Below are 21,785 nucleotides of genomic sequence, written 5' to 3'. Positions count from 1 at the left end.
TTAAAGGCTCAACATTTGATAAGGGAAGAGAATAATGGCAGGGAAAGCTCTATGCCAACTTTTAATTGCAGCTGTGGTAGAAAAGCTTTGTTTTGAGTCAAAAGCAGTGAAATACAAAACAATGGTTTTAAACCTATCACCTATGTTTACTGCTCTTGATTATGAAGTCCTGATGGGATAAAAGGGCATACAATGAGGAAAATGGGAGAAGAAAATACAATTGAACAAACTTCACACACACGAAAACTTCAAGAATTTTTTAAAAGATTTTTTTTTAACACATCAGAATTAAAAGTAGAGAAAGCCAGAAAGATTAGGAAATCTAGCACAACAAAATTGAGATTAAGTCATTCTTTCAAACAGCACTAAAATTAAAAAGTGTTTAATGTAAATCAATGCATGCTCCAGGGAATCCTTCTTCCATACTACCTATTCTGAACTGAATTTCTATGCACTCCTTCCCCAATTACCTAGGCAAAATTTTTATAATTTACAGCCCATTATTTTCTTTCACATAGTTTCTTAACAAACTGCGTAAGAGAAATTATTCTACCCAGTACCTATTTACCTTGATTGTCAATTGTTCCAAACTATGCTACTTTTTAGGAAATTAATCCTTATTCCACTAAAGTTAGTCAGTAGATTTTGCTAAATACTGTTGCTAGAAAAGTAATCAAATAAATTCCATTTTGTGTAAATAATTTTTCCAGTATCTATAAATTAAAATTTGTATTTATATTTGATAGTACAGTATAGAATGAGGCCTCAACATGGACACAGGAATACCCCTTCTCCAATATGTCACTAACAACTTGTACATTTACTTAGTGATTTTAAATATCTGAGTCTGAAAAGAATGGTGCATGCTGACCACAAAGCACACTTTTGGTAAGGACACCACTCTTATACAGTATTATAAAAGCGTGCTTTTACTAGGTTATTCAGTCATCACCACAGGCTTGAATATTAAACATTACCTCATCAATCCTCCAAAGGGTCTACAGAGTTGACCCAATTTCAAGCCTGAAACTGAGGCTTCTACCTTTAGAAGGGTAGAAAACAAGAGTTAAGTAATTCAGTAGTCCTAAAAATACACATCATAGCTACATGACTAAGATACTCATTTAAAACTTGTGCCAAGATAGTCCCTCCCTTCAAAACAAACTAAAACTGACTCACTGATCTATTTTACTTAATTTTGGAAATAAAATTAAATTAAATGGATTCCTAAGCACTCATTTCTTGTCATTTAAAATATTCAAACCCTTAATCTGTGACCCTCTCAGCAAAAACTGTAAAATAAAAATAAAAACAAAAATTTAGTACTTTCAAGTTATCCACTTTAGAGTAAAACCAAAAAACAAAAAAAGCACTGGATTCAGGAATGATCATAACCACTGTTCTAAATCATGGAAAACAATAGACACAATGTCTACCGTGGCTGTCTAAGGAGCCATCCCACCCAGTAAAACCACCTCACCTAAGAAAATACTTTTGTACTATGAGACCACCCCGTTTGCTAGAGTAAACCATCTGAGCAAAAGATTTCAATTTTGTCTCCCTAAAGGGGGATACTATCTCCCTACATGATAAGCTCCATTCTCTGCTCATATAGAAAAAAAAAGGCCAGTAAAGTTGGTGGCAGGTGGAGGACAAAGGGCATTTTGAAACACCACTGAAGTAAATAGAGAAAGAGGACAGAAAAAGGGCTAAATAAAGTTTTCTCAAGTGGATAATGGCAAGATAACGCAGACACCCTTTTTTTGTTGTTGTTGTTGTTCACCACCCCCAGGATCCTATTCTTCATTACCGCCCACTGGAATGCAAAGTTGGAACTACCAACACCCAAGAATCCCAACAAATCCTTAAAATGTCAGATCACTAGGCAGCCTCTGGGATGACAGGCCAATGCCCCCGCGCCCACTCCTACCCGCACCCCCAAAAAAGAAAAAGTCCAATAATTGCAGGTCACCCTGCCCTCTGGGGCAGTTCCAGCCTACGCAAGGATGATTTTGATGGGAGGACGAGATGAAAAAGACAAACTACCTTTCTTTCCATACACCCTCAGCTGGGGAAACAAAGACAGCCCTCCTCCTCCGGTAGCCACTATCCTAGTCAAAAAGAGACCTTCCCATTTCCCAGGGCAGTCTGGCCTCCCCTCCCGCCCCCGCCCCCATGACAAAGAAAAGGCACTTGGTGAGCAAGGCCTTCCTGCCTCCACGGATGGGGGGAGGGGGCTGCCGAGGTGAGGCGCCCCCTCCACTCACCGCGCTAACACTTCTGGCTCCGAAAACAGCTGAAACTGGCGAGGAGCAGAAGCTTCGGCCGGGAAAGCCAGGTCCGGGAGGGGGTGAGAGGTACCTTGAAGTAGCCGCCTTCGTAGAGAGTGTTGGGGGGCCCGAAGATGGCCACCTCCCAGTTGTAGAGGTCGGACTCATCCACCAGGGTGATCCGGAAGCCCTCCACCGGTTCCTCCTGCAGGGATTTCAGCTCCAGCATTAGGGCCTTCTGCGAGCTGGTCATCTGCTGCTGGGCCATCGCGGCGGCAGCGGCGGCGGTGGCGGCGGTGGCGCCGGCCCGGGCCCCAGTCCTCACGCACCGGCCGGGCCGGACCAGGCCCCTCCCCTCTGCTTGCCCTCGGGCCGGGCCGCACCGGGGCCCTGTCTTCACACACCCGGGGGGCCGGACCAGGCCCCAGACGGCCCGTGGGCCGGCCGGGAGTCCTCACGCACGACGCGGGCCGGGCCGGGCCGGGCCCTTCTCCACACACTCGGGCCGGGCGGGGGAAGAGAGTTAGAGGGAATTCGCTCCCGGTCCCGGGCCTCCCCCCCCCGGGGGGGCCTCAGCTGGTTGGGGGGGGGAGAGGAGGTGGAGGCGGAGGAAGGCGGCGGAGGGCCGGCGATGGTGAGTGGAGGGGGCCGGACCGGCCCCGGAACGCCGCGCTCGCTCGCCCTCTCGTTCTTCTCGGGGACCGCCGGGGCCGGAGGGGGAGGGGGAAGGCGGCACGCGGGGGTCTCGCGGTGGCGGCGGCGGCTGCGCGGGGGGAGGGGCGACGGAGGTGGAGAGGAGCGAGAGCGCCTCGCGCCGCGGGAGCGACGGAGCCGAGAAGAAGGAGGGAGGGAGAAGGGGCGCCCGCCGGGAGTGGGTCGGCTCTCAGCGGCGGGCGGCCCGACGCGCGTGCGCGCGCCCCTCCCTCCTTCTCCCCGCCCTCCTCGCCCTCCTCGCCTTCCTCCTCTCTGTTCCCCGCCTCCCCTCGGCCGCCCAGCGTTGTGGCGGCGCTTTGTGACGCCGGCGCGTGTTCCCAGCCCTTAAAGGGCTAAGCGGCAGTGGGGGACCGAGGGTGGCCGCAAGGGACAGCATTGGCCATAAAATCACGGTTGTGAAGCTCGACGCCGCGGTTCTACTGGCGCTCCTGCGAAAGGACTTCCGGTCCTAGAGCTGTCAGTGCCCTCCTCCCTCTATGTACCGGCAAGAAAGTGCGACCCCCGCACCCCTTCCCTGACAAGTCCAGGTCTCCTGCAGGTCCTCCCTGGAACTCTCAGTATGCGGGCCCTACACCCAGTAGGTGCTTGATAAAGATGTGCTGCGAACGTGGGTCTTGTGGAGTGGGAACAACTCTTACCAACATCTCATCCAGCCCTCACGCCGGTGTGTCCTTGGGCTAGTCACCCACCTGGGGGAGGGGCAGTTTCCGATCCGAGAAATGGGGGAAGGCAGATAGGCCCGCTCCTTCCTACTTCCCTTCTTAACTATAAAGAGGAAGTTGGACGGAAAAAAAAGAAATAGTGACAGAGGCTGAACCTCGGTTCCTGACCCTTTTCTGTGTGCTTTGGAACAAGTGTTCTCACTATCCCTCGGTTTGCCCATTTGTAAAACGAAATACCGTGATCTGACTTTGACCCCTACAGTTCCCGTCAGCTTCAAGGCCAAAGTGGAAGTGAGGGACTTTTTATATAATCATGACTGAAGTGAGATGGGGAGACAGTCTTGAGTCCCCTTGATTTTAGGATACCCCTTTCTCTTAGGAAAGCACTTCCTATGAAAATTGCCTAAATGTTTCCTAAAAAAGCTGAGATACTGTAAGGGTTCCACACACACAATTTGGGGATCAGAAGTCTCGGTTCCAACCATGGCTCCACCATTTACATTTCATTACCTCTGTATCATCAGCGTCTCTAAAAGGGGGTTAATTATACCTAACACAAGCAATTGTGATGATCAAAAGAGATCATTTATGTACAGCGTTTAGCACAGTGACTGACACGTGTAAATGATACATTAATAGAGACTTGGAATAAATAAAAATTTTAAAAGTTAGTTGTATACTGGAACCACCTCCTTCGTTTTGTTTTAAAAATAGACTATTTTTCAACAATTTTAGATTTACCAGTTGACAAGACAGGAGTTCCCATAAACCCCCCCAGTTTCCCCTAGTATTAACATCTTACATGAATATGGTACATTTGTTACATTTAATGAACATATTATTAACTAAACTCCATACTTTATTCAGCTTTCCTTAGATTTACCTAATGTCCTTTTTCTGTTCCAGATCCTATCCAGGACACCACATCACATTTAGTTATCATGTCTTCTTAGGCTCCTTCCTCTGGGCTGTGACAATTTCTCAGACTTTCCTTGTTTTTTGATGACCTTGACAGTTTTGAGGAGTATTGGTCAGGTATTTTGTAGAATGGCCTTCAACTGGGATTGTCTGACATTTTTTTCCTGATTAGACTGCAGTTATGTGTTTCTGGACAAAACACAGAGGTAAAGTGCCATTTTCATCACATCATATCAAGGGTACATGCTATCAACATGATTTGTCACAACGTTCACCTTGATCACCTGACTGAGTGATATTCGTCAAGTTTCTCCACTATAAAGTTACTCCTTTTTTTCCCCTTTCCATACTGTACCCTTTGAAAGGAAGTCACTATGTGCAACCCACATTTAAAGAACTCATTCGTTTCTTTGTTTTTCTCAAAAATGAGGTCTCAGTATTTTAAAGGATAATTCTCTACTCCCTAACCCCTTACCTAGGTCTTGACACCAAACTTCCACTGGATTTAGAGCTCCCCTTCAGAAAAGGCAGAGAACCCTAGTCAAAATAGCCCTTCTCACAAAATGATGTATGACTGGTTCTGCTTCCCTTCCTCATGAGTTTAGGGACAAGAAATTTGCTGACCCAGAAACGTGGGAGGTAATGTTGACACCTTTAATAACAAGGCTCTGAGTAGACAAATAGGCAGAAAATTCATCTTCAAAGCATTTCACCCACATAAATTCATCACAGCCCCACCCTAACCCAAAAGACGGTGTATCCCTAGCCTAACCCTCTTGGACATACATCTGGCATCCAGACCTAAAACTGCTCCTTGAGCTCACAGGAACTCACAAACTCATGCTAAGCATGCGCTTGGGCATCGCCCCAAGCTGGATGTCTGATAAACTTATTTGTCTGTGAGGCTCACAGCCTAGTGGATTAATGACCTGTGTACTCAAGGCTTTCCATCCTTGGGTCAGAAGAACTGGAATTCCACAGAACTGGTCTCATGCCTTTTTATCTTTATCCTAGAATGTAAGACATTGTTGTTTATTAGTAGGCTGCAACTGTGTCTTATTCATCCTTATATCCTCAACAACCAACACACCGTCTAACACAAAGTAGACACTAAGTAATTGTTCTCATGGACTCACAGCCAAGGTAGGGAGACAATCGGTAACCAAAAAAAAGAATCACAAATTGAACCCCCACTCCCATGCCTAATATGATCTCTTGGGCACATAGGAAGTGCTCAAGGTTATAAATTCCCTAAGGATAACAGGTCTTATTCATAACCATATACCAGCTACTATACTGCTTGCCACACAGGAGGTGCTCAAAACATTTCTCAAAAGACTGAATGGCAGAAACAGCCTCTTAGAGCGTTCTCATTGTCTCATAATGGCAGGTAGAGACTGACTTGACTGAATGGTGCCCTCTGGCGGTAACTAAAACAGTATGCCTATGCCCAGTCTGCGGCCTCACTGGTACTCTCCAAGCAGCGTGCCCCTGAAAAATCAATTACTTTTCTTCCAAACAGAACAGACATGGAAACCTTGGTAAAATAAACAGAGGGATGGTATTTGCTTTAGAAAGGTCAATTCTGGCCTTATGGAATGATTCTAAGGTGCCAACATATTTTTTCTTTCATTCAGCATTATACCAACTGTGTAAGACTTGGACACTTGGCTCTTAAGGGGCCACAAATTTCCTCTAATGATTATAGCTAACATTTGCTGAGCATCATTGTCACAGACATTTTACATGCAGTATCCCACTGAATCCTCACTAAACCCATGGCATGGTAATTACTAGAATCTCCATTTTACCAATGAGTAAACTAAGGTTAAAGGAGGTAAAGAAAGTTGCCCAATGCCCACTGGTAAGCACAGAACCTGCAGTTGAACCTTGGCCATCACATTGCAGTGTGACTGCTCTTAACCACCATGCTGTATTTTTCCTAATGTACCACAGCATGCTGTGCATATCGTAACATCCCCCACACACCACAATGTACTGCAATTATTTACTTCTTTCTCCCTCCCTCTCAGGTGCTCTTGGGAAAGAGCCATTCATTCATTCCTTCTTTAAACAAATATTTATTGAGTGCCTGTTATGTGACAGGTCCTGTGCTAAGTTCCTGAAATATAATAATCAATGAGACAGAAGTGATTAAACCTGCTCTAATGGAACTTACATTCTAGTGGCTGAGACAAAGATTGACAAAAACAATTAGTTAATAGATAAATAACATTGTTGCAAATTTTGGTGAGTACTAATGAAGGTGATTAAAGGGAGGCCTAAGTAGTAGAAGGCAATTTTAGATAGGGTAGCAGGGGAATAGGGGCAGGAGAAATCTCTATGAAATCACATTTAAATGAAAAGAGGGAACCAACCTGTGAAATGTGAAGCATTCTTCCAGGTTTCTGGCTTGAGATCATCATGTCTTATTCATATCTGTATCCTCAACATTGAGCACAGGGCCTAACATTTCTTTGGTGTCATCCAATATGGAATGAGTGAATGGTCAACTAATCTCTCAGCTCATTTGTCTTCCTCAGGCTTCAATTGTGATGCTTCCTCCTCTCTGTCAATTCAAACCCAAGTCATACTTCAAGACTTAGCTCAATCCCCATCTCCTCCATGAAACCTTCCTTAACAATCAAAACATTCTGAACAAAGAGGGCAATAAGGTCAAAAGCCCAGGTCAAGAAAGCAAGATAGAGGAGAGAAACTCCAAGTAGTTCAATAAGGCTGTAGCACAGAATTTGAGACTAGAATTCCAGACTAGACTGGAAGGCTGACAACAATGGTCACATTCATTCATTTATTCATTCAGTGAACATTTATTGAGTACCTATAGTGTGCTAAGCATTGGGGTGTAGAGACCTGGTGGTCCTTATTTTCATGGCACAAGGAGATGGACAACTGCTAAACTGCCAAGAATTGTAAACAGTGCTTAAAGGAAATAAATAGGTGACAAATAAGGAAAGAACATATTTTATATTGGGTGGTTAGGGAAGGCCTAAATAAGGAGGTGAGATTTATGCTGAGAGCTGAATCAAGAGAAGGAAAAAGACGCAAGAAAGAATATTCCAGGCAAAGCAAACAGCTTGGGTTAAATTCTTGAAGTGGGAAAGAACACGATACAACCAAGGAACTGAAAGAGGGATAGTGAGTAAGGGGCCATATTGATCATGGGCTTGTGAAAGTTTGTATTTTGTTGTAAGTACAATTGGGAAACACTGAAGAGTTTTAAAAAGAGTGACATGGTTTCAGTTTCAGAAAATTCATTATGGCAGTTGTGTGAAAAATGGATTGATGAAGGGTAAGAGTGGAGCAGGGAGTCCCTTAAAAACTATTACATAAACTAATCTATGCTATTAAAAGTCAGGATAGTGGTTATTGTTCAGGGGTAGTCTATAGGGCAGCACGAGGGATGCTTCTAGAGGTGCAGGAAATGTTCTGCTACTTTTCTGGATGCTGGTTACATGGGTATGTTTGCTTTGTGAATATTCAAGAAATGTACAATGTGAATTTTTGTAAATGTATATTATACTTGAATAACAAGGTTTGTAAAAAAGCTATTGCACAAAATTGTCAACATCGTAAAAGACCAAAAAGGGAGGGCTCAGGAATTGTTCCAGATTGAGATAAAACAGACATGACAACTGTTTTAGTTTGCCAGACTGCTGAAAGCAAATACCATGAAATGGGTTGGTTTAACAATGGGAATTTATTAGCTTAGTTTTGAGGCTGAGAAAAATGTCCAAATCAAGGCATCATCAAGGTGACGCCTTCTTCCCAAAGACTGACTGCCGGCAATCCTTGACTCCACTGCCTTGACGGTGTCTGCTGGTTTCTCCCTTCTCTTCCAAGTTTCCTTGCTTTCAGCTTCTTGCTTCCATGACTTTCTCTTTCTCCGTCTGAATTTCATTCTCTTGTAAAGAACTCCAGTAAGAGGATTAACACCCATCCTGAATGAGGTGGGTCACACTTTAACTGAAGAAGCCTCATCAAAATATCCTACTTACAATGGGTCCACACCCACAGGAATGGATTAACTTTAAGAACATGCTTTTCTGGGATCCATACAGCTTCAAACCACCACAACAGCTAAATCCAATGCATGATCCTGAATCAGGGGGTGGAAATTGCTATTATGTAAGGGATATTATTGGAATAATTGGCAAATTTGAATATGAAATTTATATAATAGCATTTTATGAAGGTTGAATTTCCTGAATTTTATAATTGCACTATGATTATATGACAGGTAGTTCTTGTTCTTTGTAGATACATGGAAAACTATTTAGGGAAGTGTGCAATTGATTTTCACATGATTCTGCAAAATAATAAAATATATAAATACATAAAGAAAGATAAGACAAACTTGGCAAAGCATTAACACTGAGTGAATCTAGATGAAGGGTCTACAGGTTCATATATTATTCTTGCAGTATTTCTGTAGGTTTGAAAATTTTTAAAATAAAAATCTGAAGAGAAGCTATTGCAATAATTTAGGCACAAGATGATGTGACTTGTACTAAACCTGACAATAAAGATGCATAATAGTGAATAAACTGAAAATACATTTTGGAGGTAGAACTGACACGACTTTGTTAATTTGATAACAGTGGATGAGGAAAAGGGGAGAAATTGTGGATGAGCGATTTGGTCAGTCAGGATTTGCCTGACAACTAGGTTGATGCTGATAATATCATTTACTAAAACTGGAAGGGGGGGAGAGATTTGGGGGGGAAATTACTGGCACCTCAAACTCAACGGGTCCAAAACTGATGGTATCATCTTTACCCCAAATACTGTTGCTCTTCTAGAATTCCCCATCTCAAAGAATGACACCAACATCCACCTAGACATATATGAGCATGCAGCAATTTTTAACTCCAACCGTTACTCCATTCCTCCATATCCAATCAATCACCAAGCTCCGTTGATTCAACCTCCAAAAACTCTTTGGAATAAATAGGTCCACTTTCTCCTCATCACTACCGTCAACTGTAGGCTAAGCCTCCACCATCTCACTGGGATTACTAGGATAGTTTCCTAACTGGTCTTCTAGCTTCCATCCTTGCCTTCTTTCAATCCATATATTGAAAATACCTGGTGTAGTCTCTTTAAAAGTAGAAATTAGATCGTGTCTCTCTCTTGATTAAAATCTTTTAATGACTTCATTAGGGGAAGAGGGTGGGGAGGCTGAAACCAAGGAGAACCTAGAGGAGGCTGTGCAGGTGACAGATAAGGTATGACCTAAACAAAAATACAGATGGTGACAGTGGTGCTGGAGGAGGGGACAGACTGAAGGAATATCAAGAATTCCCTGGAACGCTCTTTTCCCAGGTCGACACAACTTCATTCAAATTCCTTCTTTAAATGTTAGCTCATTAGCCTTCGTAAACAACCTGCCTAAAAGAGCCTCCACTTTCACCTCTCGACATGTTACCCTTTTTTTTTCTTCACTCCACTTACCATTACCTGAACCTATCACATGTTACGTGCCTCCCCTCAAGCCACCTCCATTACAATGAAAGCTTCCAGTACGTGTTGGTCACCAGCGCCTTGCTCACCGACCTGGTACATCAGAGGCGCTTGTCAAGCACCTGTGTAAATAAATATCCTCCCCAACAGGCCCCAGGAGCCCCGCCTTCCTTCTCATGAGCCAAACCGAGGAAGTGAGGAAAAGTAGGCAACCGCCAAACTGCCGGCAAACTTCCGGTTGAGCGTCGCAAAAAGGGTGTAAATCTGGCCCCTCCCCCAATAGGCGGTCCTGGAGAGTGGTGGACCGATGGCGCGCGACTTATAGGGCCATAGCCCAATGGTCTTAGAGCTGGGCGGAGTCCCGAGGAGCCGGGCTTGCCTGAAGTTGAGCAATGGAACCCCGCATTTCCGTCCACGTGGGAAGCGGATCCGCGCACACCCGGCTTCAACCAAAAGTGCTGGAGCTGTTCCTCGACACAGTGATGGGGCCGGCCCCTGTCGGAGCGCAGTTGCGCCGAGCAGCGGGGGAGAGGGAGGTGAGTGAGTTAGCTGGGAGAAAGGGATGCTCACTCTGGCCCCCTCTGGAGGATTCCTGTCCCCCGATCTTCCAATCTGGGACACTGGTTCAGTTTGGGCTTGCTAAGGGAGGTGAAACTTGGGCAGGATTTGGATAGAAGCACTTAGGCGTACTGAGCCTCTCCGCGCCAATCTCGAGCTCTGCACCTCGAAGTTGAAGAGACCCGTGTCTTGGGTCATCTCCCTGCCCGGGCCCTCTTTCTTGACGTTGGGTGGGATCTTCCTTGTTCTTTTGCCCAGTTTGGTGCTCCCTGCTGTAAAGGAGAACACACCACGCGCTCTTGCAGCGCTCCAGTAAGTCTATCCGGGAGTGGGGCTGTGGAAAGGGCAGGCCCAGGGCTGCAGGGGAAAAGGCTTGGGGAGTCCGGCCGACTTGAGTTTGAAACCTGCTCACTGTACAGTGCATACCAAGTGTGGAACCGTGAATGACGCATGGGACTTTATTCAAGTGTCTGTTTTCTGCTAGGATTGTTGTGAGGATTGAATGATTTGCTGAGTATACCCTCCTGGGCCCAGCAGGTTCCAGTTCCTTCTATCATTGAGGACTCAGTGTGTACTGATACAGTCAAGGCTTGCCAGAAGAGGTGGAACCTAGCAGGATTTGGATAGATGCAAGAGTGCAGAGGGCATTTGAGAACACCCAGCCTAACTCATAAAAAGAGAAGTCTTCCTGATACATGGCTCCTGGAAATACAAGGGGGCTTGAGCAGAGCTTAAGGCAGGGCCCAGTCATTTTCTGCCCTTGCCAATTCCGGGCAGAGCTCCATGCTTGTCCTGTGTGGTAAGCAGGCAGCACTTGCCTCAAGGAGTTTTCAGTCTAGAGCTCAGTAATGTTCTTCCAAGTAATGATTATCCTGAGTTTTACAGAATCTGACTTCCATGCCAAAATGTGAGCCTTCACCCATACCCTATCATGCTGGCACTCCAGGCAGCAAATGTTAGACACCAATGACCTCACACTTCTTCCTTCCTCTCTCGGGCCACAGGTGATGGAGCCAGCTCTAGAAGGCACAGGTGAGGAGGAGAAGAAGGCATCCTCAAGGAAGCACACAATGGCTGGGTCTCCAGTGAAAGGCCTCCTGCAGCCTATGAAGCTCAGCCAGGCAGAGCTGTACAAGGAGCCTACCAATGAGGAGCTGAATCACCTTCGGGAGACTGAGATCCTGTTCCATTCCAGCCTGCTTCGTTTACAAGTAATCCTGGGTGGCAGGGACTTGGGTTAGGGAGGACAGGCCTGGACCCTGAGGCTGATGGACTCCTCCCTCCCTCCCTTGTAGGTTGAGGAGCTACTGAAGGAAGTGAGGCTGTCGGAAAAGAAAAAGGAACGGATTGATGCCTTTCTCCAGGAGGTCAACCAGAGGATATTGAGAGTGCCATCAACCCCTGAGACAGAGGCAAGGCTGTGGCCTGGGGAACTGGGAAACCCAGAAGAAGACTTCCCTCAGTGGGGGGCATCTCAAACAGAAGCCTTGCTATTCTCTGGAGGGTTTGGGGTGCTAGGGAGCTCATTCTCAATGCCAGGAGGCTCAGCTTGGAGTGTGGACGATTATGCATTCTTTCACTCAACAAGTACCTATGTGTCTGGCAGTTTTTGTGTGCTTAAGATGCTTCAGTGAACATAGTGTATATTAAATGTTGGGTGTACAAAAGATAACAAGTAAACCATATCTAGAAGGTGGTAAGTACAGTGGAAAAATTAGGACATGATACAGGGATTGGGAGTATTGGGATGGGGTGGTTAAATAGGAGGGTCAGGATAAACCTTATTGAAGTAACATTTGTATGAAGATTTGAAGGAGGTAAGTCAGGGAGAAGACCTTTCCCAGAAGTCAGTGCACAAAGGCTCAAAGGCAGAAGTATGACTGGCACATTCCTAGGAATGAAGGAGGGAGAGGTAGAAGAAGATGAATTCAGAAAACTAATGGGGAAGGGGTAAATCATGCATGGCCTCATATGTATACCAGTATGAGAACTTTGCCTATTGCTCTAGGTGAAATGGGGAGCTACTGCCAAGTTGTTTTTGTGTGTGGTTTAGTTTTTGTAGAGGAGTGATATGATCAGACTTTGGTTTTAAAAACTTTACTCAGGCTCTTGGGTTAAAATTAGAATGGAGGGGAACAAAGATGAAATCAGGGAGATTAGTTAGGAACCTGTTGTGCAGTGATCCACCAAAATATAAATGATAGTGGCTCAGGCTAGGGTGGAAATTGGAGAAGGGGTCAGTTTCTGGATACATTTTCAAGGTAGAAATAGCATTCTTAGCAAGCATGAGTCAAGGTGATTTAAATGTTTTTGACTTGAACAACTACTATGGAGTTGCCCTTAGCTGAGATGGGGAAGGCATGTTTAGGGGGGAGAGCAGGAGATGAATTTGAGATGTCTACTAGACATCAAGGGGAAATGTCAGAAAGGCAGTTGAATCAATCTATGTCACTGTCTCTGCCCCCCTACAGTTGACAGACCAAGAATGGCTCCCGGCAGGGGTTCGAGTCCCCCTCCACCAAGTGCCCTTTACTGTAAAGGGCTGTTTCCGCTTCTTGCCCCCAGCCCACATTACCATTGTGGGCAGCTACCTTCTGGGCACCTGCATCCGGCCAGACATCAACGTGGATGTGGCACTGACAATGCCCAGGGTGAGGTCCAGGGTTTGGGGAATGGAGAGGCCTACCACTTTGCCACCTATAAATCCCTGTATCCCTCCCTCTTTCCCACCTACCACTTGAAATCGGAATTCTAAATCAAAAGAGCAGACCACTGCAGTCCTCCTGCAGGCAGCTTAGATGGGCCCTAGGGCCAGTTGCTGCCCTTTTGGAACTTTTCCTTCCTCACCTGTGAACTGGGTAGGGTGTTGCTAGCCCTGGCTTGGGTACTTTGGCCAGCAAAGAAGCCCCGGGGATTGCCAGGCTGGGACTCTTTATCTTGGCCTCATCTTGGCCCCAAAGCTCTGAATACTTCACAGCTGTCTGTCTCCTCCTCTGGTCCCCTTCAGGAGATCCTACAGGACAAAGATGGGCTGAACCAGCGCTACTTCCGCAAGCGTGCTCTCTATCTGGCCCACTTGGCTCACCACCTGGCCCAGGACCCCCTCTTTGGCAGTGTTCGCTTCTCCTACACCAATGGCTGCCACCTGAAACCTTTGCTGTTGCTGCGGCCGTGTGGTGAGAGGCACATACAGGGCTGAGGGTACAGCATGGAGTGACAAGTCCAGTCAGGGAGGCCTAAGGGCCTCAAGTTCAAGGTGGGAGTCATGGGGTTCAAGTTTAAGGAAGAAGGTGTAGGGATCTCCAACTCTGATGGGGGAGGTGTAGGGGCCCCTCTGGCTCCAGAGGGCTGCAGGGTCTCAGTGTGCTCTGTCTCCATCCAGGGAAGGATGGGCATCTGGTCACTGTACATCTGCATCCTTGCCCCCCGCCTGGCTTCTTCCGTCCCTGCCGCCTGCTGCCAACCAAGAACAATGTGCGCTCGGCCTGGTACCGAGGGCAGGGTCTTCCTGGGGATGGTGAGCTGGCCCTGGTGTCAAGGTGGAACTGGAGGGAAGGGGTGTTGTGGGGACTTCCCCCCGAAAGGCTCCCCATTTCCTCCCACAGGTAGCCCAGAGCCCCCGACCCCCCACTACAACACATGGGTCCTGCAGGACATGGTCCTCGAGTCGCACATGCAGCTGCTGTCATCTGTGCTGGGCTCTGCCCCAGGGCCAAAAGATGGCGTAGCACTTCTGAAGGTCTGGCTGAGGCAGCGGGAGCTAGATAAGGTATGTTGGGGCTGGCCCGGCCTCACTGCCCCACTGAGTGGTGGCTGGCTGTGAACTCAGACCTCTCCTTCCATCTCTCTTTCAGGGCCTGGGTGGATTCAGTGGGTTCCTGGTCTCCATGCTGGTTGCTTTCCTAATGTCCACACGCAAGATCCATACCACCATGAGCGGCTACCAGGTCCTGAGAAGCGTCTTGCAGTTTCTGGGTGAGGCAGCTAGACTGGGAAAGACCAGGGGTTACACTCACCCTGGGAATCCTCCCATACCATCAGGGATCAGTCAGTCCTTGCCATTAGATAGATGAGCAGACTGAATCCCGGAGATACGTGGTTGCAACCACCAGGGCTGAGAGAGGGCTGTCATTAGGGCCATGTCCCCAAGGATGGGGCGCCTGCTAAAACACCCGCCTTCTCTTGTTCACTCCAGCCACCACAGATCTGACAGTCAATGGCATCAGTTTATGTCACAGCTCAGATCCCTCCTTGGTGAGTCGGGGCAGGGGCAGGGTCTCGGCAAGGAGGCCTGAAGGGAAACCCCAAACTTGACTGGCCTCTCTCTACCCCCAAGCCGGCCCTGGCTGACTTCCACCAGGCCTTCTCTGTTGTCTTCCTGGACTCCTCAGGCCATCTCAACCTTTGTGCTGATGTCACTGCTGCCACTTACCATCAGGTACCAATAGGTCCTTCTGCTGGGTTCCCCACTGGTGCCCTATCCCCAGACTGTGTCGCTTTTGCCAGCACCAGAACCCCAGAGCCTCCTCTCCAAGGAGCTCAGGTCAAGCATATCTTCTTGTCTGAGCCCTTGGGTCAACAAGGGGGTCCAGTGATGCTAGTCCCACATCTGAGTTCCCACTTGACCTTGTGGCCCCAGATGCAGCACGAAGCACGGCTGTCCATGGCATTACTGGACAGCAAGGCTGATGATGGTTTCCAGCTGCTGTTGATGACTCCCAAACCCATGATCCGGGCTTTCGACCATATCCTGCAGTGAGTTCACAGGTGGCGGTGTATGTTGGGAGTTCCTGTTTCCCTGGGGCTATAGTGACTGGACAAAGGCCCTCAGACAGATGGCAGGTGCTCAGGGCTTCTGGGGCAGGGGAGGGTATTGTGTGCATGGGATTTGGGGCTGGCAGGCCCTGATGCCCCCTTTATGTCCCTCTGTGCCCCTCTAGTCTTCGCCCACTGAGCCGCCTGCAGGCAGCATGTCACCGGCTGAAGCTGTGGCCAGAGCTGCAAGACCTCGGCGGAGACTATGTCTCAGCTGCTCTGGGTCCACTAACCACCCTGCTGGAGCAGGGTCTGGGGTCCCGGCTGCACCTGATGGCCCACTCTCGGCCCCCAGTCCCAGAGGTAAGGTGGTGTGGGTTGGGAGAGTGTGGATGTCTGAGTTGGACTAGATCCAGCTTCCAAGGGGTCATGAGACACACCATCCCTAGATGTGCTAGAAAGGAGTGTGGGTGAGTTTCTCAGCCAGGCTGGGGGACACCTGGGTTGAACTCAGCCTCTCTACACCCTACAGTGGGAAATCGGCCAAGATCCACCAAAGCACAAAGACTCTGGGGCCCTGACCCTGGGATTGCTTCTCCGGACTGAAGGGCTGACCAGTGTCCTCGAGATGGGTCCAGAGGCCGACCAGCCTGAGGTGAGGATCCCTGGGGTGTGGGGGTTGACCTGGCCCTGTTTGGGAAGCTCTGTATGTGTATTAGAAGGAGTGGGGTAGGTGGTCCTCATGCCACCAGCATTGAGGCCTGTCAGGGAGATTTATTCTCCATCTTTTTCACCCCCTTGCCTCTCCTCAGGCTGCTGACTTCCGCCAGTTCTGGGGATCCTGCTCAGAGCTCCGGCGTTTCAAGGATGGAGCCATTCGGGAAGCCGTGGTCTGGGAGGCTGCCTCTATGGCCCAGAAGCGCCTTATTCCCCACCAGGTGGTCACCCACCTCCTGGCACTGTGAGTGTCAGGTCTGGTGTCGGGAGATACCCGTGGGCTGGGGAACCTTTTAGAGGGTCTGGCCCAGACCAGAAGGCGTGAGGAGCTCACTCCCTGCCAGAGGCCCAATGCCCTCCTTGTGTCTTTACCCCTTCTTCAGCCATGCTGACATCCCAGATACCTGTATTCACTACGTGGGGGGCCTCCTGGATGCACTGATTCAAGGCCTGAAGGAGGTAAGGGCTCCGGGTCAGGGGAGGATCAGTGGGGAGAGACAGCCCATAAACCCCAGCCAGGCTGCACTTCCTGGAGGATCCAGCAGAGGGAGTGCTGGTTCCACAGCAGCCTGAGCCAAGGCAGAATCCCAGGTGGTGCTGGCATTCTGCAGGGTCCTGGCCTCCTGATTGTCTTCTTCTCCTCAGACCAGCACAGGTGAGGAGGCCCTAGCAGCTGCAGTGCGTTGCTATGATGACCTGAGCCGCCTGCTGTGGGGGCTAGAGGGTCTTCCACTGACTGTATCTGCCGTGCAGGGAGCTCACCCAGTGCTGCGTTACACGGAGGTAAGGTACAAGGGGACTGAGAGCCCTCTCTGCTTGCCAACCCCCAGCTCTGCTCCAGGCACCCAGAATTCTCTTTCCATCTCCTGACCCTGGGCACTTCCTCCTAGATCCCTATCTCAGCCCCCTTCTTCCACAGGTCTTCCCACCAACCCCAGTCCGGCCAGCCTACTCCTTCTATGAGCACCTGCGAGATCGGGCCTCACTGTTGCCCCGGCCTGACAAGCCCTGCCCAGCCTATGTGGAGCCCATGACTGGTGAGGAGGCTCTTGGGAGGGCATGGGACAGACTGTGCCCATTCCAGGCCACGGTCAGAGAGCTCTTCCTCCTCTCCTCCCCCAGTGGTGTGTCACCTGGAGGGAAGTGGTCAGTGGCCACAGGATGCTGAAGCTGTGCGGCGGGTCCGAGCCGCCTTCCAGCTGCGCCTGGCAGAGCTGCTGTCACAGCAGCATGGGCTGCAGTGCCGTGCCACAGCCACACACACAGATGTCCTCAAGGTTAGCCTGAGGCAGGGCAGGGATGCAGGCAGCAGAGCACCCCTGGGCCTCAGGCTGGCATTTACCTCCCATTCCATTTCCTCTGCCAACAGGATGGGTTCGTGTTCCGGGTACGTGTGGCCTATCAGAAAGAGCCCCAGATCCTAAGGGAGATGCGGAGCCCCGAGGGGATGATCTCACTGAGGGACACTCCTGCCTCCCTGCGCCTCGAGAGGGACACCAGGCAGTTGCCCCTGCTCACCAGTGCCCTGCACGGGTATGGCCACCTGCACATGCTCCCCATCCAAAGGCCCTTTCCTGCCTCCTTTCAGCTCTGCTGACCACGTGTCCCTCTGGGGGGGTGCCTGATGTAAAATGGTTAGGGGTATGAGTTCTGGAGTCCAACAAGTCCTGGAATCCCAGCTCTGTCACTTATTGGCTGTGTCCCTTGGGCAGGTTTCTCCCTGGACCTTGTTTTCTCATCTGTTAAATTGGACTAATGATAGGACCAGTTGCTTGGGACATTTTTTAGGAAGATTTCAGATCACGCATGTAAAGCATTAGCATAGAGGCCAGCGTTGGGTAGGATTGAATAAACAGTGGCAGTGGGGCTAAGGCTGCCTGTGTCTCACTGCCACCATCCTGCTCCCCACCCCTAGACTCCAGCAGCAGCACCCAGCCTTCTCAGGTGTGGCTCGACTGGCCAAGCGGTGGGTTCGTGCCCAGCTTCTGGGTGAAGGGCTCACCGACGAGAGCCTGGACCTGCTGGCTGCTGCCCTTTTCCTGCACCCTGAGCCCTTCACCCCTCCCAGGTGATTTCCTCTGCCTTTTCCCCTACCCACCTTCGTCCCTCATGCTGCACCCCTAGTCCAGATGGGAGAGGGTGGCTGAAGGAAGACAGAAGAGGTTCTAACACCTCCTCTCCTATCCATGCCAAGGAGTCTGGGCTCCCTAGATTGTGGCCCATTGTGGGAAAGCTGGAGCTGTGTGGCTGGACCCCAGGTTTACTCCCTCCCCTTAGCTCCCCCCAGGTTGGCTTCCTTCGGTTTCTCTTCCTGGTATCAACCTTTGATTGGAAGAACAATCCCCTCATTGTCAATCTCAACAATGAACTTACTGGTAAGTGATAGGACTAGGGTCAGACTGTGGGACCAACCACACTTTGTGGATTGCAGCAAGGGTTTTCCATGTCAGTCTGTAGGTTCTTTTCTGTGTCTCCCCCATCCCAGATACCTAAGCTTGGCCCCAACTACCTTGGGGCAGGGAATCATTAGGAAGAAGAGGCCCAGGTCAGGCCTTTAGGGAGCTCATGAACCGTAGAGGTGTGGTTTGCCCACATGATGGTCCGAAACAGAATAGACTGTGGGTGGTGAGCAAACTCCACTGGGCCTGTGGGGAGGAGAGGAGAGGGGAAGGAGTGCCCTGAACACCGGGTGAAGGAGTCTTATGGCCGGGAACAGGGAAGGGCCCAGATTAGAATCAATGCCTGGACCTCTTGGGGGGTAGGGGTGGCAATTTCCGGTTGTAATATGAGGAGCTCCTGGTCCGAGCAGAAAGCAGGGTATCGGCTTCCTAATTCCCCAGGTGTGTGGGAGTGCAGGGGGAGGGGTGTCAGGGGCAGGCCTCAGCTTGTACAGGCCTGGAAACCAGACTGGGGGTGCCAGGCAGTGGAAAATTCTGCCTCTGGCTTGAGGCTGGGAGATTAACACCCCTCCCAATAGAGGCAAATGCTGTTTCTTTCATCACCTTTGCCACCCAGGGGTGGGGGTGGGGGTGGGGGTTGAAAAATCCCTGTGATGGGCAAAAGCTGGGTGTGCAGGAAGAGGATCTGGTGCAGTGGGGGGTTTCTGGATGTGAGGGGCCGAAGGGAGGGCAGGCTGACTCAGGACTGCCCCTCTTGTCCACAGCGGAGGAGCAGGTGGAGATCCGCAATGGCTTCGTGGCAGCTCGGACACACCTCCCTGTCATGGTCATTGTTACCCCCCAGGACCACAGAAGCTCTGTGTGGACTCAGAGTGGACCCTCGGCCCAGGTTCAATCCCAACTCTGCCCCCAAATGTGTGGTTTTCTCCCCCCAGGGTGAAAAAGCAGGCCCGGCCTGAGCTAGGAGGGTCTGTGGTCAGGTCTAGTCTGATGTATCTGTATCCCCAGATCCTACAACGGCTTGTCGTCTTGGCAGCTGAGGCTCTGCCCATCCTGGAGAAGCAGCTGATGGATCCCTGGGGACCTGGGGACATCAGGGTAAGTACCTGACCAAGAGTGACTCTGCCTTTGAACCTTGAAAGTCCAAAGCTCAAGAATGCCCAGTCCCCTTGTTTCATGACACTGAATCCAGGGAAGGCAAAGAAGTTGTCCATGGGGCCTGGCAGTGGTGGAGCCTGGCACAGAACCCAGAACCCTGGCTCCATCCAGGCCTCATGATTCTAGCCTGTGCTCTTGCTGGACCACTGTTTGGACCAGCCACTTCTTCTGTGGGTCTTAGTGTTCCCACCTTCAAATGGGCATGCTGACACGTGACGGATGGTCAGACAAAGGGGAAGGAGGGAAAGTGGTCTTGTGGAGGGGTTTACGGTCCAGCTCCCAACTCCAAGTGAGAATGCTGATCCCTCCCGACCCTTTCTCAGACAGTGTTTCGGCCACCCTTGGACATATATGATGTGCTGATCCGTCTGTCTCCTCGCCACATCCCCCGGCACCGCCAGGCCGTGGACTCGCCAGCCACCTCCTTCTGCCGCGGCCTGCTCAGTGAGCCTGGGCCCTCACCCCTCATGCCTGTGCTGGGCTACGATCCTCCCCAGATCTATCTGGCGCAGCTCAGGGTAGGTCCTACAGGGCTGACTCACCCTGCAGAGGGGACTTGCAGATGGAGCTGGAGACCTGGAGGAGGTGCTTAGATCTTCCTTGATCTTGTCTGTCCTTCCCCTCCTCTAGGAAGCCTTCGGGGATCTGGCCCTTTTCTTTTATGACCAGCATGGCGGAGAAGTGATCGGTGTCCTCTGGAAGCCCACCAGCTTCCAGCCCCAGCCCTTCAAGGTGTGCTTGCTGGTAACAGCCACGTGTTCCTGAGTGGGTACACGTGGTTCCATGTAGTCTGCTCCATGAATGACCCTGTGTCAGGTGTAAGGGCGTGTGGGCTCATGTGTCGGTCTTCCCTGCCCCAAAACCCTGCCCCTGGCTTGGTGTCTCTGCTTGTACTCACAATCCTTCTGATTCCCCCAGGCCTCCAACACAAAGGGGCGCATGGTGGTGTCTCAAGTTGGGGAGCTGATGATGGTGCCCAATGTAGAAGCAATCCTGGAGGACTTTGCCGTGCTGGGTGAAGGCCTGGTGCAGGCTGTGGAGGCTCGAAGTGAGAGGTGGACTGTGTGATCTCCAGCCCCAAGAAGCAAACTATAAATGGACAGGAGCACTTCACACCTTTGGGACAAGAGATCAGTGAAGTGACGTCCACTCTCACTGCATATGGACTTTCGTGGAGGACCTGCTGGCTTGAACATAGTTGTCCCCGACAAAAGCCCTGCCCCGGTTTTCTGTCTGATCCCTCAAGGGTCTGCCCCAGCATTGGGGCAGGGACCATAGTGTCCTCTGGAGTCCCCTGGGCCTGACAGCCTGACTGACAGCCTAAACCTTCAGAAAAGGAATGGGGACCAGCTCCGAAGGAACTGAATCCAGGAAATCCATCTACCGTCACTTTGTGCCTGGGCCATTTTTTTCCTCCAGTGCTGCCCCCAGAAGCAGTTGGGAAAGAGGCCAAGTGCTCAGGGCTGAGGCTTTGTCCCCTTCCCTCTGCAAGGAGCATGCCTAGACTTCAGCGTGCCCACCTTCAGTGCAGCATCAGGCCCTTAGATGGGAACCAGAGAAAGTGTGGCATTTCTTGGGGGTCACAGAACACAACATTGAGCAGTGCCAGTGCAAAGGGGGCTGTGTGTGTATGAATAGACCACGTTGAAGGGGCACAGTGCCCTCCTGCTTTGGTGCTGCTTCTTCCAAGGTTGGAGACAGTAGAACGGGACAGAACAGGAAGGGGTCGGAGGACTGGTGGTCTTGGCTACTTGGATCTCCTAGTCCAGGAGAGAGGTGCAGAAAGCACTGGGTGCCACTTTGGTCTCTTTGGAGACTCTCTGGCTCTGCGTATGTACCCCCAGCCTGGTCTGCCCCCACTGTATACCTGTGTTGTGGCTGCAGAGATGAGTGAGACCCACTTGCTGCTCTCCAGCCTCTTTTCTAGCAGCCTCTCCCAGTTCCTTTTTCCTCCTAATCCTGGCTGTGTTCCATTCTCTGCTCACATAGTGCCTCCTCAGACTCTTCTCTTCACTGGAGGTGACCTTGACTTCTGAACTCGGAGAGCAAATACAGTCTGTTCCGTTCACTCTGCAGACATATACAGTGGTGAGAGCTCCTCTGTAGCTGTGTTGAATTTTGATTTAAAATTAAATTTCTTAATTTTCCCTGTC

The 21,785-nt window shown here is 50.1% G+C and overlaps 2 protein-coding genes across 4 annotated transcripts in view; one reads left to right on the top strand and one right to left on the bottom strand.

Moving 5' to 3' along the window:
- UBE2R2 (ubiquitin conjugating enzyme E2 R2) overlaps window positions 1-3,101 on the bottom strand; it is a 118,682-nt gene extending 115,581 nt beyond the window's left edge. The window contains exon 1 of one of the 3 annotated variants that reach the window (XR_005210611.1): window positions 2,362-3,101. Coding sequence is in view for 2 of the 3 variants with exons in the window: in XM_037797084.1 (XP_037653012.1) it covers window positions 2,362-2,538 (177 nt within the window). In the remaining variant the exon portion in view is untranslated. Of the gene's footprint in view, window positions 1-2,267 lie in introns of all 3 variants that reach the window. The other 2 variants (XM_037797084.1, XM_037797085.1) reach the window with 2 other exon arrangements.
- A 7,240-nt stretch (window positions 3,102-10,341) lies between these two features.
- NOL6 (nucleolar protein 6) lies at window positions 10,342-21,785 on the top strand. Its single transcript, XM_037798376.1, has 26 exons — window positions 10,342-10,581; window positions 11,608-11,814; window positions 11,899-12,015; window positions 13,075-13,254; window positions 13,611-13,779; window positions 13,986-14,120; window positions 14,209-14,372; window positions 14,458-14,578; window positions 14,799-14,857; window positions 14,940-15,041; window positions 15,243-15,358; window positions 15,544-15,721; window positions 15,891-16,013; window positions 16,171-16,319; window positions 16,459-16,534; window positions 16,721-16,858; window positions 16,995-17,112; window positions 17,198-17,352; window positions 17,445-17,608; window positions 17,991-18,143; window positions 18,353-18,450; window positions 19,239-19,363; window positions 19,483-19,572; window positions 19,956-20,150; window positions 20,263-20,364; window positions 20,551-21,785. The coding sequence occupies exons 1-26, from the start codon at window positions 10,438-10,440 to the stop codon at window positions 20,698-20,700; spliced, it is 3,528 nt and encodes a 1,175-aa protein (XP_037654304.1). The 5' UTR covers window positions 10,342-10,437; the 3' UTR covers window positions 20,701-21,785.

Source organism: Choloepus didactylus, chromosome 10 (genome assembly GCF_015220235.1).
Source record: "Choloepus didactylus isolate mChoDid1 chromosome 10, mChoDid1.pri, whole genome shotgun sequence".
NCBI classification, from domain to species: domain Eukaryota; kingdom Metazoa; phylum Chordata; class Mammalia; order Pilosa; family Megalonychidae; genus Choloepus; species Choloepus didactylus.
Note: the sequence above shows the minus strand (reverse complement) of the source record. Positions and strands in the feature narration are given on the sequence as shown.

What these genes read in the sequence shown, in the direction of transcription:
- NOL6 (XM_037798376.1), top strand. Translation starts at nt 10,438, where the DNA reads ATGGAACCCCGCATTTCCGTCCACGTGGGAAGCGGATCCGCGCACACC. An exon ending in GGCAGCGGGAGCTAGATAAG is followed by an intron (nt 14,373 to 14,457) that starts GTATGTTGGGGC and finishes TCTCTCTTTCAG; the next exon opens with GGCCTGGGTGGATTCAGTGG. An exon ending in GCTTTCGACCATATCCTGCA is followed by an intron (nt 15,359 to 15,543) that starts GTGAGTTCACAG and finishes GTGCCCCTCTAG; the next exon opens with TCTTCGCCCACTGAGCCGCC.